This window comes from Sitophilus oryzae, unplaced genomic scaffold, assembly GCF_002938485.1.
Source record: "Sitophilus oryzae breed Bouriz unplaced genomic scaffold, Soryzae_2.0 scaffold_1508_pilon_pilon, whole genome shotgun sequence".
Classification (NCBI taxonomy): Eukaryota; Metazoa; Arthropoda; class Insecta; order Coleoptera; family Curculionidae; genus Sitophilus; species Sitophilus oryzae.
The window spans coordinates 3,735,056-3,756,394 of record NW_022146179.1 but is presented as its reverse complement, the minus strand read 5'-3'; the positions used below and the strand labels follow the sequence as shown (position 1 = coordinate 3,756,394).

Genomic DNA, 21,339 nt, shown 5'->3' with positions numbered 1-21,339 from the left:
GAAACATCTAGTTACGCCACTGAATTCTAATGAACACCTGGATTGGACTATTATAATTTTTTCAATAATGGGATAATGGAAGTTTCCTTCTTTATGCTTTGCTTGCTTTATCCCAAAAATGTATGATTGAAAAAAGTAAATACCAATTGTTTTTATTAAATATACTCGTAGAGAAGTTATGATTTTTTTACCTTTTGTTTAGATAGCTACCTAATCAACATTATTCAGCATCGGCAGTTCTGTTTAAGAAAAAATAAGGGTGCGTCAATCAAACTGATTATCGTTGTTTATGTATATTATTGTCAAAATTGAAAAAGATATATAAAAATAAAAACTGATATCATCTGAGAAAAAATCTGGGTTTCTCGCCACTGAATGAGAATCTACAAAATAAAAAAGTTACCACGCAAAACAATGGCTTTTTACTAGTGAAACAAATTTGTCTAACCGGCAAAAAAATATTATTTTGATTATGTATTTATACGATGCTTCCAGTAAATATTTTAGAACATAATATTTAATATATTACCGATAACATCAATTTTTCAGTTTAAATGTATCTGAAAATAGTGTTATTAAAACGAATCTTATTCATTAGGCGTCCAGTTTTCATAACTTATTTGGCCACGATACACACATTTTAATATAATAAATACTTCCTAATTTCTTCTTTTTTTCTGGGTTTTTCACCTATAACAAACAAGCACACCTGGAGCCCCAAGTATACTTCAATAACAACTTCCTACGTCATAACCCTTAATCAAAATATCTAGGTGTAATATCTAAGACCGAACACATGTATAAAAAGAATCTAGAGGATACCGCAGCTAAAATAAACACTAGAAATTATATAATACACAAAAATTGCGTTACTACTTGGGGCGGAAACGCATCCTTAAAACATCAGCTCTCAGCCTAATTTACTCAGTTGCTGAATATTGCGCTTCAATTTATCTAAACAGCTGTTATGTAAAGATAATTGACATCAAATTTAATGAGACTATGAGAATAGTCAGCGGCTGTTTTAAAAACACACCTCTACCTTGGCTACCCACTCTGAGCCATATTGCACCTCCCAGTATCCGAAGACAGGAAAGACTAGTCAAAAAATGTCAGAAAATAATATCAAATCCTCACCTTCCGGTCCACCACGACTTGCCAGATGCCCGTCTGCGGAGACTGAAGTCTAGATCCCCCACTGCTGTTGGCAGAACAACTTTTGGAAGAAAACTTCAATATAAATGGTAAATGGAGGGAGTACTGGGACTTAGAAACCAAATCAAGCAGCTTATGTCTTACAGCAGCTCTACCAGGGATGGAGTTGCCCCGCCACGAATGGAAGGTACTCAACAGGGTAAGAACGTCTCATAGCATATATGTCGTGATTCTTTTTATAAATTGGGACTGATTGGATCACTGACTTGTGACTGTGGAGAACTGCGTCAAATTTTTCATCATATTGTAACTGAATTCTTTCTTACAGCAAATGCATATATAAATTTAAGTATACTTTTTGTAATATGTTGTATGTATATTTTTATACATTTTTAAATTTCTATTTTTATTTTTACAAATGTAACAATCTATTTACGTGTTATATTGTTTCTGAACATATACATTTGATGTAATTAAATTCATATACGTCATAAGCTAAATAAGAAATAAATAAATATGTAACAAGTTGGGTTCTTAACTCCATTGAATCTCCCTTTATAAAAGCTATCGACATGTGTACGATAATACTAGCCAAGACGACTGGCTGTGTAATGAATAGCCTGTGATAGCACGTAGAGAAAATACAAACACATTTTAATTTGGTATTTTATTGTCGTACGATTTATTAAAAGAAATATTTTTAAATATTTGAATTATGAATAATTTTTAGGACTATTTTTTATACATTGCATATGTTTTTGTTTAAATTTTCAAATATATATATTTAGCTTTTATATACCATTCTAATTCCCTAGATCTGTACACCTAAATCAAAGCTCCAAATTATCAAATTATATATTATTAAAAATAATTTAGGTTAAAGACCCATATTGTAACTAAATTTTCAATAATTACTGTTATCTAAAATGTATTTCCACATAGAATTAATTGATATCCTTTAGAGTAACAGTAGAGTTGCATTGTGTATATATTATAGATATTTAATTTGTAATTATGCGCTTGAATTTTTTTTAATTAACAAAACAATAGCATTTAATGCTTGTTATCTGGTATTTATTAAATTACGTTACATTAAATTCTATTAATACTATTCACTGACTGTTTAATACAAAACACAAAATGAAACTTGTATTAGGTAATAATATAATATGTAGCCAATGAGTTGATATGAGTTAACTCATCATGATTTATACTTATTCTCTAGTTCAATCACGTTGTATGTTCACATATTTTCAAAATGTGCGTTACCATTGTTCCCATATTATGAAAAAAATTGGAATGAACAAAACAAAAAAACTAATATAGAGCTTTTTCGGCGGCCTGCATCAACCTGTATATTTATTAAGCGTTGAAATAACAAATATCCCTTCTCTTGTTCAAATTATGTCGTTTATATCTAAAAGATTCAATAAAGACCATTTTAAGAACTCTATTAAGTTTATCAGTATTTCGCAGACAAATATTTCTTATCCTCTCCTTCCCAATGGGCATCAAGACTCCAATTACCACAATTTACCGATTCTGATTTACATATTTTTTTAGGATGTATGCGCTCGATCATAACTTAAAGAATATCGAAAATCGATAAACAGCAGTATTTTATTTCATAAATCTATTTTTTTTATACAGGGTGAGTTTTCTATGATGTTCACTATGGGTACTCGGAAACTACTACTATTTTTGAAGCTAGAGAGTACATCAGATAGGAAAAGAATTGCGAGTTTTGTGAGGAGATTTTTGAAAAAGTTTATAGCTTACTAGATATTTGGAAAAAAAAATTCGCCTGTTTTAAAAATTCTCCTAATCCCATTATAATATATTTTAGACAAAAAGTTTTCAAATAAAAGTTGTCGATAATCACATTCTTAATGAGACTATGTTCTCCTTTTTTTTCTGAAGCCTGTTATTTTTAACATACGACACAAATATATTATTTTTTTTAATGGAAACCATAGTTGGCTATGCCTTCATAAAAAAACCATTTGTTCAGCTTTTCAGCCATATAAGATAAAATATGTTGCGGCGACTTTTTAAAAGGTTAAGAAAAATTATAAAAGAAGATGGTAAAAATTAAAAAGAAAACCGCAGCGTACGGCTGCTCTTCGTCTGGTGAACAATAGGTGTAGGTTCATTTAATTATTTTTGCATATTGTTGGGCACCACTTAATTTAAGCCAAGTTAAGGTGATATTTAAAAAATTAAGAAAATTACCACAAGCTAAAGATGTTCAGTAATGATATATCTCAAATTAAAACGACAAAATTTAATAAAAAACTATGTACATTTATTAATAATTAAATAACTCCAATTTGAAAGTGAATTAAAAGGTCATTAAAAAAACAATAAATTAATATTATATTAATATAGCGAAACTTAAATTAAATATTACAAAATATAAATCATCAAACGTAATCGTTTGTTTAAGTTTCATTAAAAAAGAGGTTTCAAGATAAGGTAAGTTTCAGTAGAAAGTTAAGAAAAAGGCAAAAAGATTCTAAAGCAAAACGTAAATGAGTACTTAGCTTTTGCTCTGAAGCTGTAGTCAATCAGTGTTGATTTGGTGTCGTACTGGGGCCCATATCCATTACGTAACTGCTTCAAACCATCAGAAAACTTGTAAATTTGCGGAAAAGGTGAAAACTCGTCAATTTCACACCAGCCTCCAAAAGGGAACCTTCACAGAACCATTCAGAGAAACCCAAAACTGCTCAAAATCTTCGGCTCAAAAAAAAACTACTGCTCAATCTTCTTAAAAAACTCGTTCAAAAAATTACTCCAAAAAACTCCCAAAATGTCAAATCTTTCCCTTAAGTTGGTAAGGGACACACCTATAATAAATGATTTTTTCTCTAAGTATATGAAAGAAAGTAAAAGAAAAAACTATAACTTACTCGCAGGGCTATTCTCCGCCACATACGATGATACCAAAAAACTTTTCAAAGAAGACGAGAACCACCCTGGGACTTCACCAGTGGTTGAAATGGAAGTGTCGAAAAATCCGAATAAAATGTTAAAATTCTGCCGGAGATTATCTTTTGAAGACAAAAAATCAACACACACCAAACTGTGCTCGAAATAGGGAAACTTCAGGAAAGTTATTAATAACATTTAAAGAAAAATTTAAATAATAATATAAATGGCAACCCTGCGCCACCACATTGAACGGCATTCACGGTACTACGAAAATTGCAGCGGTACTGACTAGGGATGGGCATTATTTGCTTTTCTGCTAGAGATGTAGCGCAAAAATAAGAAATTATTTTAGGCTGCTACAATGTTTCCCGAGTTATAGCCAATTCTTTTCTTTTTTAAACAATTTCACCTAGTTATGGAAACAAGTTCAATCATCGTTGCTCTGAGAGATGTCAAACTTAATACAAATTTCTATATCGTTCCATCTTCGTTTGTTTCTTCCTAGGTAACAATTTGAAATCGTCCAACTATACTAATATTTCCAGCTATTTCAGATATTTAATATATAATTAAACTGAACTCAAAATTGCAATTCTGTATGATTAAATCTTACTTCGCCAACAATATCGAACTTTGTTTTGAACGCCGGCATGAAAAAAAATAACCGATAAATTCTGCAAGGCCGACGAGGCCGATAAAGAAATAAAAATGTTTGTTTAGATAATTTTCCAGATATTTTTTCTTTCTGAATGCACATTTTAAAGTATTTTAGATTCTTCGTCCCCATGATCTATTATCCTAGTCGCACGTATCGAAGTTCTGTTTCTTCTAGTTTTAAAAAATTTTCTTATTCCTTGTTGTTATTTTCTTATTTTGGAGTTGTAGTGTAAAATTAGATTAATTAGTAGTGTAAAATTAGATTAAATTTAATTATATGTTTAGTGTAGAATACCAGAAATAGTTTAGCAGTGTTTGTGTAGTTTATTTTCTAGTTAAGTAGCAGATGAAGGGATAATAAGGTTATTTTTTGTTTTTATTTGGTTAATTAGTAAGTTTGATAATTTGTTGAGTGCAGATTACAAGAAGTAGTTGTGTAGTGTTTTTGTTGGGTAGTAGATGATTAGTATGTGGTATTTAGCTATTTTTTCCTTTTTGTTTATCTTCTAATTGTAGTAGTTCTATTAAGCATTGGAAGAGGTACGCTATATCTTCCTTCAACTTTGTTTAAAAAAGATCTTATAATTTTGGTTTTCTGGTAGTAGAATATACAAAATATCAAAAAAAAATACTATCGTAAAATTCGCAAAACACTCAATTTAGAATAAAATAATCTAAGAATAAAATGATTCTTTTACAGACCTGCATCAAATCAAATTAAAGTAGGTATGTAACTTTTTAAATATTAATTAGTATTAATTAGCATTATCATAAATTACGAATAATGTACCAACATATCGAAATAATAATTTCTTTGTTAATACCATTTAGAAGTTTTAAAATATCAGCAAAAATAATAATCCACAATCGACAATAAAATTAAAGTTTAGTCTAAATTTCTTAATCAGTTGATCCTTATTAAATTTCACAGAAATCCGGGGCTATATTATTATACTCTGATGGAAATAACGAAAATAATCGATATTTTTACTACGCCCCTAATCACACTTGCACTTATTTCTGGGACACCCTGTATAGCTAAGTATTAATAAAGTTAAATTCACTCTAGTTTTTAACAACTTTAAAGATATAATGTTTTTAACCAAAGTTTTTTTTTCTCGCACTAATGGACCACCCTGTATAATTTACAATTACTAAAAATAAATGAAACAGGGTAGATTAATATATATTTTTTAATATTCATTATACATATGTATAATTATCGTTTGTTTTACTAAATTTCATCCTGTTTTTCCACGCACAGCTCACGGCGTATTAAATAAAATTTATGTAAGTTATTAACTCGTAATAAAAGAAAATGAAACTTTAGTGTGAAAGAGCGTGTGTGAAAGATTGTTACATTATTCATGACAAAAAGTTTCTAAGCGCAAACACGTAGACGAAAAGATTGAATTGGTTCAGAGAACAATTGAGTAAAAAAAATAAAAAAAAATAATTATAAAACTTTTTCGCTAATAGTTCTGTTATGTAGTTTTTTGCATTACATTCATTAAAAGTTCCTCGGGAATTAAAATTGGTTCTATTAATATTTATAAGGTGTAAGATTACAATGAACCAAAACAGAGGCGGCTTGTAGAATTTCGATGTAGTATATCTCTGGTTTCGGGTATGCAACCCACCCCAAATTTTAGTGAGGTAACTTAATGTATTTTTTTATTTGTTACAAAATGTTATTAAGTCTTTGAAAGTACAAATCATTTAAGAAATCCCAGATAAATCAGCTTAAAATGTAATGGCTTTAGTTTAATTTCAGCGTTTAAATAAATAAGTCGGGTTAGTTACTCCATTTATAACTCATGAACGGCTGACCGATTTTATTCATCTTTAATTTGTTGGATTCGTCTCAGCCCTTAATAGCGAAAAATCTATTTAAAATATCGGAAATACACAAAAATTACAGTTATCTTGCACATTTGCCAGCTCACCTCACGCACGCTTAGATCTTATTTGTAATCATTAATGTCTACTGTAAATCTGTAACATACTAGACATAATTACGAAAACGAGTTGTCATCGCAACATTGAAAAATTTATTTTTAGTAAAATTTACACATTTTCTGTAAATTTACACTTTTTCTGTAAATTTGCACTTTTTTTTATAAATATACACCTTTTCTGTAAATTTATACATTTTCTGTCAACTTTTCTGTAAATTTACCCTTTTTCTGTAAATTTACACTTTTTCTATAAATATACCCTGTTTCTGTAAATTTACACTTTTTCTGATCAATTTCTGCATTAGTGACAAAAACGTTGCGTTATTCTATGAGTAACAGTAAAAAAGTTACTAAAATAAGTAAATAAATAATAAAACAGTTAATAATAATAAGTAAATAAAACTTGTCAAATTAACAATAATTATAGAAGAATTAAAAAATGATAGAACGTTTCCAATCACACAAAGCTATTTCCAAGAAAATGTTAAACTACACATTTAAAAAATAATTTTTACTCAATATAAAAATAAATGACAACCTCAGGTGAACCTCCTTTAAGGTGAACTGGCAGTAAGCATTATTAAAAGATAAGAAGGAAGGATTGCTAAAAAATCATCAAAAAAATGTAGAAGAATATGGGCTAAATAATGAAGTCTAGGGCTTGACTTCCCTAAAATTATCATCGACTGTCATTCCCTAGCTGTCTTTGACGCGGTTTTTTTTTTCGATCGTATGGCATAAATATTAGATAAATAATTAAATTTCAATATGAATATTACAAATGTATTTTGTGGAAAATACCTTCTTAGGAAGAATAATATCGTTTATTATAAGACGAAAAACGAAAATAAGGTATCCGCATTTATAAAGATCGGGTACCATTTAACTACCGAAAAATTATTTACAGAGGATTGACTTGACATCGAAACATTTGTTTACTTAAAAATCTACAAAACACTTAATCTTATCTTTCAACAGAAATCTAAAACTACGTTAATTTTCCCTTCAGTCGAGTGACAGCATAAGCCGGAATCTACCGGGTTCGCATGTGTTTTCTTTTAAGAAATCGTTTATACAGGGTCCTGGAAATTCTTTAAAAAAGGTTATTTTTTGGAACATTTTTAGAAGAAATTTGTGCAAGTGCATGTACTAGTGGATGTACTATGGCCTGTTTCAGGAAAATATGTTAACATCTACAATTTTTCAAAAAAAAATTGAGTGGATGGGAATAATTTGTTTAATTTATTACAGGGTGTTCCATCCCTGTAATCCCAGCGATTATCTAGTACATATCCCAGTGATTAATCCCCCCTCTCACACATTCTACATTCTATATGGTTCTATTCCCTGTAGGATTCTATATGCCAATAAAATTGCAATCTGATTTATCTAAAAAGGGCCCTACACGCAACGATCTGCATGCCAAATCGGACAGTTCCGATCTTAGGATCAAATCGATAGCGTTCTTTTCACACTATACGTTCAGATTTAATAAAAGATAATTTCGTGAGACTATAGTCTAGTACATTTCCCGCCAAATTTCCGGTCTGCGCAGTTAAAAATATTTAGCATGTTATAAGTTTACAGATCTCATCTCTTCGATAAAATCTTCATCAAAGTCGTCACTACTGACTACATGTCGAGATTGGGACTGTACAGTTCAAAACTCTCAGATGTCGTTACGTGTGGGACAGTGGCCCTTTTAACAGTTCGTTATCGATCTGATTCAAAATTGTAATTTTAATAGGATTTTCGCCAGTTTTATTAGTCTATACCCGGGACTCTATGAAAGCAAATAAAGCTTCCGGTAATGCAGTATCGTCGAAAACATGGATGTAAAATCCCAAGTCCCCATGCTTTTATATAAATCTTTGAACTTTCCGGGGAAATTCAAAATGAAATGATAAATTCTGAAATTTATTTTTAAGAGTTGTTTATATTTTAAGTAATACTTATGTATAGTTTTACTGTAAATAGCCTGAATTTTCTGTGACATATAAAGGATGATTCACGACCATAGTTCGATAGACCATAGTTTATGGAAAAGCGGTGATATTACCATAAAGGCAGATGGTCTATCTGTCTAAATTATTTTCAGTATTAGAGTGTTGGCATGTCCCTATATCTACACCCCCTGCTTTCTTCGTAAACTACAGATGGAGGTTAGAACAAAAACACTGAATCACCACAATACACCAAAACACGCGCGTTTCGCTAACCATATTAGCATAATAAACAGACGATTAAAACTGTTTGAATTTGTCTCTTTTCTGAGTTGTCTTAGTTTTAAGAATCTGCTGATGATGCTAACATGGTTAGCGAAACGCGAGTCCAGTGTTAAAATAATAGTGTTTTGGTGTATGTATTGAAAAACGGCAAAGAAAAAGTATGTTGCTTTTATCGAGACCTACCAACCCTGAAAATATTTGCATTTATTTAAAACTCGCTATCACTATGTATTTAAGTAGTATAACCATTAATTAATAAGCATTAGGCAGTAAAAAAATTAAGTATTATTTTTAATTATTCCTATTAAAAATTTACTATAAAATATAACTGGTCATATTTCAAAAGCGTCTGAATTGAATTACTATATGCAACAGGTACGTATTTATTACTGTCATTAGTCAGATTTTTTTCCAGCTACCCTGTAACATCGTGTCATGTCCAGAGCACTATTTCAAATCCGCCAAATCTCTCATTAATTTCAATTAAAAGTTTGACCCAGTTCCCCAAATAAAGCTCCGATATAAAAATTCAAGGTCGTATTATAACACTGAGGGATTAAATCATTATTTAAATAGTAATCTTTAAATGGCCAATCTTTGTCGACATCCATTTAAGTATTATTAATTAACAGATCGCTAAATTATTCGATACCATCAGAGAAGAGAATTTATTTGGGTTGAGTTTTTGGCTCCACCGAAAGCTTTAGTAACTTTTATACTACGCAATAAAAAGAAAAACTTAGCCAATGTCAAAATTTGTTAGGGGTGATCCGTTAAGGGTGATTATGTGAACTGTGGGAGGTAAGCCATAAAGTTGACATAAAAGGCATTTCCTTTCTGTGAAGTGCTATTACGTTGTAGATAAAGGCGGAAATTGGCTTGAGCCGAGCGCTGTAATGCTTCGGCCGACACAGAAAAAACAGTAAGGTATTTTCAACAGTAATCTTATTATTGAGAGCAAACCCATTCATACAAACATAGTGCAGAATTTTTATAACCATTTTAGATTAAATCTAGACATATCGCTAAAACTGACAACATTAATGATGTCTGATTAACTATCTTCTAACCTTTTAAAAATGGCTGGGTTTGGTTGCTCGCGCTCAAAATACCGCTCAAAATATAAATCAGCTGCCATTTGCTTATGTTTGTTAGACTCAATATAAAATTCTAACATATTATATTTCTCAAAATATTCAAATTTACTCATTTTTTTATTATTTAAAATACACATACTTCAATCTATTGAAATGAAATGTCCCGCATCCATCAAAGTTATATACCGATCACCATGATAACCGTTTACTTTGTTACTCGGCGCGGCATACTATCCACTAAGTAGATATTTTAAGAAAAATTTGAAATGTTGAGGTTAATAGTGAAAATAAATATAGAGTGTTATATATTTTCGAGAAGCCCATGCCAAGCTGAATAAGAAAATTTAAAAAAACAAAAGTATAGTTAGTATCAAGTATAAGTAAGTAAGTATAAGTAGTATCTGAAAAAAAAATTTTTTTCAAAAAAGTCTGACTACGCCACTGCATTTTACACAGAAAAGTGCCTTTAGAATGTATAATTCATTTTTCCGTGGTTGCTGAAATAAACAAACTATCGAACATCTTCAAAAAGTACAAAATTTGAGAATCCCCCTGTAGCTTCGAAACCGATCAAGATAGCCACGATCCGTCAGCGCCATTGTAATTTTTTCAAAAAAAGAACCCGAGACTGCAGTATCAAAATCTGAATATTTCTCACGGTTTCCTAGATACCCTATAGAAACAACCAAAATGGTCCACCCTGTACACTATGTGTATTTTTGTTTAGCAGATTCACATCTTCATATTTTCCGCAATGGCAGTTTCTTAATTCTCAGCAACATTACATCAACTGCTTGTCTTTGCTACATTGCAAAAGAAGATTCAACAGCCAGCATTCTTCTTTTTCCTGCAAAATTTTTATGTTCTTCTATAAAGCGAAGCAAGACTTCTCTTTATTGCATATTCATACCGATTCCCTCCAGTGCTTAAAAGAAAATTTAATATTACTTACTCCTGCTGGAAAAAAATCTTATTTACCTGTAAATCTGCCATCACTCACTTATCCTCGGAAACCTTTAGAATAAGTTGACCAGAAGGGTTATAACAAAATGTGAATTTACAAGAAACATAAATAAGTATACAAAATTTGAAAGCGTCACTGTCACTATTACGTCCTACTGTCATGCTCTAATCGTGATTATTTTTCGGTTGCTTCGAAACTAAACCGAACGGTTACCGAAAAACGATACAGTACGTAACATTCGACAAATCTATCGTTCGATAGCGAACCGAATAGAATTTTCGGATCCAAAACCGAAAAAAATACAGAATAGGGTCCCGGATTAGCCTTAGCAGCAAGAAAAGACCTTAACCTAAAATAAAGTTTACTTTTTTTAGAATCCAGTTGCAAGCCTCTGAAAAGTGTCAATAAAATAGCCAGCCTTAACGATAAGTAAAGTTATTCTATTATTTCATCATTTTTTTTGGGGGGGCTAATTATTAACTGAAGTTAATATTTCATGCATGCTAATGTTATTAAGCATGATAATCAGAAAAAAAACTACGCCTTTTAATAGTCGTTTTTAAGAGAATCAGTGAATAAAGCTAGACGAAGAGACCTAATTAAAAATAAAAGTTATCGAGCTTCGCTCCATTTAAAAACTTTTTCTTTTCATAACTTCAGATCGCCGACAAATTTCCGTCTAATTAAAAGAAAAACGATTACGTGGAGGAATATCTTACCAGAGCGATTTGTCTTTGTTCTTCCAGAAGCAAATTGACAGCTGTTTGATACTTTCCCCAGAAATTAAAACCCTCAACTTCTAAGCCGGGAGTACGCTCCAGCCATCTTTCCACTAACAAGGCCAAGGACGGCTGGCTTTCGGATTGTATGACCCTTTCTAAAGCTTTCTGCAAAAGAAAAAAACTAATTTTTAAAGTCTTGTTAAGGTATTCAAATATTTAAAGAATTTCGGACTTCCATTGTCTATTTATTCTATCTTACAAAACGTTTCGGTCAAATGTATCAATGACTATTATCAAGAGTAATTTTTTGGAGTTGTTGTAAATATAAATAGTGATCCATAAAAAATGTATCACTAAGCATTCTTCCCAAAAACGCGTTAAAGACGGCTGAGGAATGATAATTCGGCGAGGTCAAGCCCTAGACTAGACGTCATTTACCTAGCCTGTACTCTTCTTTATTTTTTAATTACGCTTACTCCCAGTTGGCCTTAAGAAGCTTGTCATTTATTTTTATACTGAGTAAAAATTATTTTTAAATGTTGTAGTTTAAAATTCGAAAAAAATATATGTTTTATTTCTTTGTAAAGAAATTTGTGTGTTTGTGAACGTTCTATCCTTTTTTAGTCTTTCTTTAATTAACGTTTTGACAAATTTTGTGTCAGTTTTTAATAAATGGCATGTAGAGATTGAATTCCCTAAAATTATTATCGATTGTCATTCCGCAGTCATCTTTGACGCCATTTTTTTATCATACGGTACTAGAGCATAACATTCATCTGGGAAGATATTGGGTGCAGTCAAAAACGTGAGATTATATACTGAGGCCGCAAGCATTGATATGTTTCGTAAGTGGTTTCAATATTGTGACAATTATTTCATATAAGATTCCTTATGAATAACCAGTGCTTCGACCACTTTATGTTGTATTGATGAGACCATTTTTTAAATAATTAAATCATACATTTTTACATAGGTACGCATTTAGAGAGACAAAACATAATTTTTATTCTATAGAAAGAAACCCAACAACTAGTAATTCACTACCATATCAACTAACGGCTGGCTTTCCCTCCTGTATTGTAAAAATAAACTGTTTTGTTTCCCCTTTTTAAATCTAGATTCTAGACTAATACGAGTATACCGTGCTGGTAACTGTTACTTTTGGGTCGGTATTTACATGTGTGGAAGTGAATCGCTTAAGGATCTGTTGCGGCGTTGCCATATTTTTCAGTGATACAAGTACGCGTTTTCCTATCTAAAGGGGGATTCTGACGACTCGTATACTTGCCAAGTACGCAAATATTGGCGTTATAATTGACAAATAATTATTAATTAACAAGGAACCAGCTCACACCGCATGGCAAGTATATCCCAATAAAAAATGTTTCTACAAGTAGACGAGTCTTCAGAATCCGCCTTAATGTAGTAAAATCACAATCGAAAAGCGCTTTTAATTCGTTTTTTTTCGGAAAGATAACTACATAAAATCATTAGATATACGTTTCTGGACATCTATGAAATCGAGTTATAGAATATCGTTAGGGTGACCATTTTATAATAAAAAAACGTCAGTAAGCGTAGCAATTTGAAAACTCAACTTCTTAACATATAACACACGATAACTCAAAAACTACTGTGGACATGGAAACTTTCGTTTTTTTATTTTGAAGTTTGGATCTTTGAAAAGATATTTAAGTGATAAAAATTCAACAAGTTCGTTTCTTTTCCGTCAAAATTTTTTAGAAAACGCGTCAATTTACGTTTAGTGCATAACAATTTTCAGCAATCGTGTAACATCTGTAATAATTTTCACATACTATCTGCCAATAGAATATAGCAGAAAGGTTAAGAAAGTTTTTTAAAAAACTACAATAAATTATTTCTAATAGATTTCGAGATATTAATTTTTGAATTCTAATAGCGCGACCATTGTCTAGCACCAACTGAGCTCAACTTATTTCTACCAAAAGTGGTAAACGTGTGAGCATTTTAGAGTCGTTGTTGAATTTCCAACTTGTATTTAGAAATTTACGAGTTAAAGAAAAATACAACAACAATTCGTTAATAAATAAACAAATAAAGTATAGCGAGATGTAAATAAACCGTGAAGCTGAAAGCTTGATGTACAATATACACCCGTAATTCTTGAGTACCTACTAGATTTTAATATACAAAATTTATCAATTTAAGCGGTTGACCGCGACGAAACTATCTTATATCCTTCCCCGTCTCTTAGCAATGTGCACAGTTACTGGGTTTATTTCATATGTTTGGCAACGTTTTTACTGTTCTCTCTTTGTTCAGTACATTATAAACGCATTGTACTTTTCTTACATACAGAAGTCTCGACCCAAACATAAGCCTTGCCAGCATGAGTATACCTGTTATAACACCGTACATAGATATGCTTATAATAGACACCTTAATTTTTGTGGTAATGTTTCTATATTTATTTTGCCTAATTTGACAGTAAATTGATTTTAATTAGTCACAAAAAGAACAGTATTACAATATTTTATACTCTTAATGAAAATTGTTGACTCTAATTGAAAAAAGTATCAAAACACAAAATGTGTATCAGGAACGCAGGAATTATGCTCAAATACAAATTAGTGTATATATCTAGATATTCTATCTAAGACATTCTAAGAAATAACACAACAAGAAACTGCAGGTCGCAAAACGATCAATGGAACAGAATAGGTTGGTTGAAAAAAATGACCGAAAAAGGTCGTAAAAGAACAGAGTGGATACGAAAAAAGACCCAGGTAATAGAGGTCATCCACAAAATCAAATATCTGAAGTGGCAATGAGTGGTACACCTAGCAAGAAGAACGGACAACAGATGGACCACAAAAATTACAGCATGTTTCTCACGAGGATTTAAGAGACCTAGAAGAAGACCAAACTTGATATTAAGTAATTAGCAGGGATAAATTATTGGGCCCTCATTGGCGGGCGTTGTAATGTACCGCGTATCGCTTTGTAACACGAGCATTCGCTAGTCAATGTCGGGAAATACTCGGCTAACCGAGCGGCTCGCAACCTACAACAACGGTGCTCCACTCGACTGTCAGCTTTTTAGCGAACCTCTTTGTTACATTACAAGTTAGTATAAGTGTGGTAAATGTCCGTATTCCATCACATTTTCTAGTCCTATATTTTTTAATGGCTGAAGAAGTACTGGAGCATAGCAAGCATTTTAAACGAGATGTTCGCCTGTCGATTGCAAACGGAACGCTAGTAGCAGGCAGCGAACAATCGTTACATTATAGTGCTCGGCAAAAGCCAACCTCCACCTTTAGAAATCTTTTATAAGGAATATATAATAAATCCTTTAAAAATAAGGTATTTTACTCAATCTCCTGAACTGACCAATCCAACATACCACCTTTCATTTAATTGAAAAGGATTGTAAGAAACATTCTTCTGATATATGACAGCTACTAACCTTAAACTGGAAAATCCTTTCTTACGAAGAAATGTGACCCAGAAAGTTTTAATGATTTTCCACAAACTGCCGACCAAAAGGAAATAAAGCGCCACTTCTTTAAAAAAGCAGCTCAATTTTTACGAAAACATGTATTTTATTTATTTTCTTATTAAAGTATGATATGAGACGTAGGAAACCGCTCTTTGAAATGTATATACTCGTAAACGGGCCACAGATTATACGATTTATCGTACTACAAGTTGTACAACATCAAATTGTTTCGACCGTTGGATCAATGGTTGGATGGTTAGTGGCTTTGTAGTACTACTTGTAGTAAGACAAAGTCGTATCGTACGGAAGTATGGCATGCAGAAAATCTGTAGTACAACGCAGTAGTATATACGATAGATTTGATGGTTTGTGTGCAAACCCTATGTGTCGCAGACAGATCGTTTACATTTTTCGTTGCACATGGTTAAACAATCTCTTAAAAATGGATACCAACGAGAAGTTTTGGGCGGAATTTATAGAAATTTATCATAATCAACCTTGTTTGTGGGATGTGAAAAGTAAGGAATATCTAAATAAACAAAAAAGAAATGCCAGTTATGATATCCGACTGGAAAAATTAAAAGAAATAAAAGCAGATGCTACAATAGAATTCAAAATGAATGGAAAATAAAACTACTACTTGTTGGTGATTAACATCAAACGGTAGTTTTAGTTAGTGAATAAACGCGGATCCGATCTGTCGTTCCAGCAATTGTATCAACTTGTCGTAAGACATGTAGTACGACGAATCGTATTAATGTGTGGCCCGTTGTAGTTTAAGTTTGTGGACAACAGCGCGTCGAATATGTCGTTCAAACGGTCGAATCAAATTTGTGTTGTACAACCTGCAGTACGATAAATCGTATAATGTGTGGGCCGTTGTAGAGATAATATTTTAAGATTAATACGATAAAAAATAATATGATAAAAAAAAACAAAAGTCCCAATCCCCAAACATAAATTTGGATATCGAATTATTACAGATATTTTAAGTTTCTTGGTTTGTTTCTAATTATGTAATTGTAATCACGTGGTTATTGCTAATTTTAATCTTCTACGATTTTAAAAAAAGGCGTCTGTACTAAAAGTGTTCTCTAATTAGTTATATTTAGACATTTTAAATTGTTTTTTTCCTTTTTTATTTTATTTCAGACGACGGAGAGAAATCCTCCTGAGACGTAAAGCATTTTTCTCAGTTGACAGTCTAAATTCCATTTCAAATCTATGTAACGGTGCTTTACAAAAACTAGACTTTTTAATTTTTTAGATTTCTTTTTATATATGCTTTGTTCTCTTTGCACTTTTTATTCCGGAAAATTTATTTATTTAATACTATTTTTTAAATTAACAATATTTGAGTTTATTTCTAATTGATTTTTGTTTCATAAAGGCTCCCTCAGATGCTCAGTTTTGTCGCTCAAATAATTTCGCAAAGAATGTCTACTGGATTTATGACTATGAAAGGAATTTCAAGAATGCGGACACAATATTGGAGTATGATCAATTTACTACAAAACACATTTAAATAAACAGCAATATAGCATGTTTTATGACTTTATTTCTTTACTTGACTTGTGACACATATTATGACAAATATGTTTCACTGACTTAGCTTCCGGGCCTGAAGATGGGATTTGATTCCCGAAACATGATGCGCAACTTTTTTTAACTACTAAAAATTTTAAATAAAATTTTTTATAGAAGACTGTGAGTTTGAGTCTCCTGTCCCTCAGTAGAGGATTTTAACTAATTATTATGGACTGGGTCGCTGAACGTTTACTTATTCAATGAATCTATTATTAACTGGAAACCAAATTCCGATTGTAATAAACAGTTTTTATATATATTACTGAACTATATAAAAGCGTGGCATATTTACAGATAATAAAAAATAAGGATTATTGTAACAGAAACAGAAAATATGCAGCTTATAAACACTTCACATAGTAGAACGTCTAAAAAAGATTGATTCTGAAGCAAATAAAAATGCAGTTCTTAAGAAGATCTTTGAGAAAAGAACTATATAAAGTATTTTCTAACAAACTGGCCCGCACAGTCCGCCTGTATTAAAAAACTGATCATCTGGACTATGAAGCTAAATAATTTTACCTTCTGACTAAAGAATAATATAATGTTTATTTAATCTAAATAACCCAGCAAAAAAACTATAAATGCTATTTCTCAAACTGACAAACAAAACTCAACATAATAAAGAAAGTCTCGAATCACTGCTGAGACTTCTAAAAAAGATCTGAAAAAGATTTTTCAGAAAATATCTGTGCTATACAGCTTGAGAAACTGACGAGTATACTAAAATATCACGCAAACGGCTTTCAGCTGCGTGTTTTACAAAACAAAGTTATGAAATATATTTTTTATACTCCTAATCAATTTTTGGCCTCGTAGTATTTAAATTTTGGTTACTAAATTTCAAAAGATAAATAAATAATACAAAAAATCAGAATATATTGTTTGTATACTAGAAAATGAATTTGTTACGGCGCCGCGGCTTTATTTTTCTTTTATACCTGACAATTTGTATTCGAGTAAAATGGGTAAGCACGAACTATAAACAAAAAACACAGTCAAAAGTACATAGCAAATATAAATGTTCCAATTGTTTGAAGTTTATGCTGCATTCTAGTCTTTACCGCCAAAAAAGTATAAAAACAGAGAAAACTGTGAATACGGCTACAGGCTAAAATTTTAGCTTTATTTTTACTTTATTTTTATTTTTGTAAAAAATAACAAATGACTCTCGTCACATGGAGCGGACCATCCGTTGGTGGAACAAGTACCATGAGTTTATATGAATATTCTTACATACAGGCGCGGATGATCCGTGCGGTTGATTTCTTCCAACGGCCATCCGTCGACCTGTTGCTTCGAAGGATGTGCTATATGAGTAAAAACTTTGTATCACATGGGAAGATGAAGACAGCCCAGGTGAAAGTACTCCATCGGACCTTAAAAATTCACAAGATGGTCCGCGCGGACGGTCCGCTTCATGTGAAACAGCTCGAATATATTTCATTTTTATTGGAAATGGAAATACAGGGTGTCCCAGGCTGAGGGTGCATTGGAAGTTTCTAGAGAACTACAATATCTAGATCGGAGATTTTTTGCAATCATTGTTTCACAATGTGATCTATCTATTAGAAATACATAAAAAAATAATGTATTAAAAAATATTTTCAATTTTTTTTTTAATAATCCTACATGGTTGCTCAGAAATGTGTGCTCGAATGTGTGGGTGGATCGTAATGATTTTCCTAAAATATTATAAAATATGTTTTGATAGAGTCTCAGAGATATTAACAGATAAATAAAAAATGTCAGCTTTAAAAAAAACAAGGAATATCCTGAAATGAAAACTGTACTACGTAATTACTATAGTTCTCTACTAATTTGCTATAAATATCGTTATTATAAATCATACAAGGTGCTCAAAATTCTATGCCAAACTTTTTAAAATATATCATAATTTTCTTCGTTTTTTAAATGGAATACCCTATTTCATTGTTGGACAATTAAAAAGTGAATATTTTTTGTAAAAATTTGTGTTTAAATTATTTTAAAAATGTTTAGCGAGTTCACAAATATTTGCGTTTATATTACATATGGCTCTTTCAATGACAAAATACTATCAAAATACCAATCATAGGGCGGCTTTGTCAAGAAATTACAGTTAAAAACGTATATGTAACATAATATTACGAATATCCGCAACTCCGTTAAAAATTTTATAATACTTTAGATATAAAAAATATTAATTTTTTAATTCTCCATGCAACAAAGGAATAATCCAGGTTGTTCTATTTAAAAAAATCATCGTGTAGTTAAACAATTTTGCCACTTTATACGATTCCAAGAGTAGGTAGTGATAATAGATCAAAGAATTAATCAGTTATAAAAAATAAATCAATAATAAATAAATAAATCATATAATACGCTCGTCTGCATTTTGCAATACATCGCCCGACGCAGACTTCACCGTTGGGCTTTTTTTGCCCCAAGATTCGATAAAGCGACCAGGGACTGGCGACTATAGGTTTGTTCCCACAAGCATCCAAGCCAGTCTCAGAAACTTGTCAAATGTAGTTGATCACACCAAGTCATAGATGTGTCGTAAACGAAAAACATAGATTACTAATTCGGTTAACTATTTTCAAATTCAAATTCAAATTTTTTATTAGACCCCATTACGTTTTACAGATTAATAATTTAATAATTTTACTATTCTTAATAAATGTGTGTCTAAAGGGATCGCACCGCGATTAAAAAAACGATACAAAAACACAAAGTGCCAGAGTGGTGCGACCCCAAAAACAAAATAGAAATAAATTACATTACAAAAATAAACAGAAATCAGATAAATAAACAAAAAAAGATAAAATATAATTTTATCAGCAGCAATTTATCAGGCATTTAATTTCAAATTATGATCCTGAGCATATTTATTAATTTTATTCAGATTGTGGTTAAAATTTAACTGAAATTGTTCCAAATTATTAATATCTATTTTGCAATAAATTTGAGAATCATCTGCATATTGCTGCAATTTAGAAAACTGTACTTCCTTATCCATATCAGCCACATAACGGAAATAAAAGTGGCTCCAGAATAGATCCCTGAGGAACCCCAGAAATCATAGGAATATAACTAGATTTTTGTTTTAAACTTCCTCGTTTCATGACAACACAATGTGATCTATCTTTTAAAAGGTTTTTTAACAATTCTAAGGAGCCGTCCGAAAATCCAAAATACTGTAATTTTGCTAGGAGCAATGAATGGTCTAGAGTATCAAATACTTTACTAAAGTCTAGTAAGCTAAAACAAGTCATATTTTTATTTTCTTGATTTGTTCTAATATCATTAACCAGCTTCAGTAGACAAGTAGTAGTGCTGTAGTTCTTACGAAAACCAGATTGGCATTCAGGTATTAGTTTATTTGAATCTACAAATGAAACAATTTGATTATGTAGATGTTTTTCTATAATTTTGGAAATTGCTGGCGAAATACTCACGGGTCTTAGATCGTTATTATATAAAGGTTTGGAAATTTTACAGAGAGGTGTTATTATAGCTTTTTCCATATTTCGGGATAGACACTGTTTAAAATAGAAGTATTAATTATATTTATTGCCGCTTTACCATAGTAGGGACATTTTCGACAGTTTTCTGATGTTGTGGGAACGAACCTCCTACCGTAGTCACCGTCTATAGTTTTCTGTTCATCGCAGCGACTTTCTAACAGCGACCAGGGTCGCTCGTCGCTGCTTGCCGGAGGAATAGGTTGCTGGCATAACCGGTTACTTACATGGTCACCGGTACAAATATATCGCTCATCTCTACTAAATACTTGTAAATCAACCTTTAAAATCACAAACGATTTTAAACGTTTTTGACTAAAACAATTTCATCTTTCTGTGTGCGTCCAGCATGGAAATTATAATATAACTGTTGTAGAATAAATTGAAACAAGATTTATTATTATTTAGTTAATGATTGCATTTTTTTAATATTGACATTAACTTGTAAACATATTTATCTTTTCTGTTCAAGAAATTGAAATCAATTTTCACTGAAATAACATAAATTTTCAAATTATTAAATTTTAAACTTGTAGCGACGCATTTTCATTCTCTTAATTAGGAATTTTCTCAATAGACATTGCTTAACGAAGAAATGCCCTTCAATATTTCAGAAAATTAATTTTTCCCATCATTAAGCTAGGAAATAAGACGTTTACTTTTAAGATTAGTTGCCATAAATAGCATTCGCTCTAAAACTGATTTAACTCTAAAATGCGTTTAGTAAAATATTGAACGGGATAATAAATTTATCTTGAATGAAAATAAAATCTCATTTTACTAATAAGGAGTCTAACCAATAAATGGAAGATGAAATAAATAACTCAAAGATTCGAATAAATTCATCGTGACCTCAAAAATATTAATGAGGAAGTTAAGTACTAAATATCTTTAGGTTTATTAAAGGCAGAAGAAATGTTTATAATAAATATTATGAATAACCTTTTATAGCAGATTTACTTTACTAATGTCCTCTATTTATTATTTCTTGATTATTTTATATTTTCTGTATAGCGTATAATCCTGGAAAAAAAACCTGGAAAAATA

The 21,339-nt window shown here is 31.1% G+C and overlaps 1 protein-coding gene across 1 annotated transcript in view; it reads right to left on the bottom strand.

Moving 5' to 3' along the window:
- Nucleotides 1-21,339, bottom strand: part of LOC115878414 (tryptophan 2,3-dioxygenase) — an 84,639-nt gene that overhangs the window by 37,839 nt on the left and 25,461 nt on the right. The window contains exon 5 of the mRNA XM_030894928.1: nt 11,713-11,880. Within this exon, the coding sequence (XP_030750788.1) occupies nt 11,713-11,880 (168 nt within the window). The remainder of the gene's footprint in view (nt 1-11,712; nt 11,881-21,339) is intronic.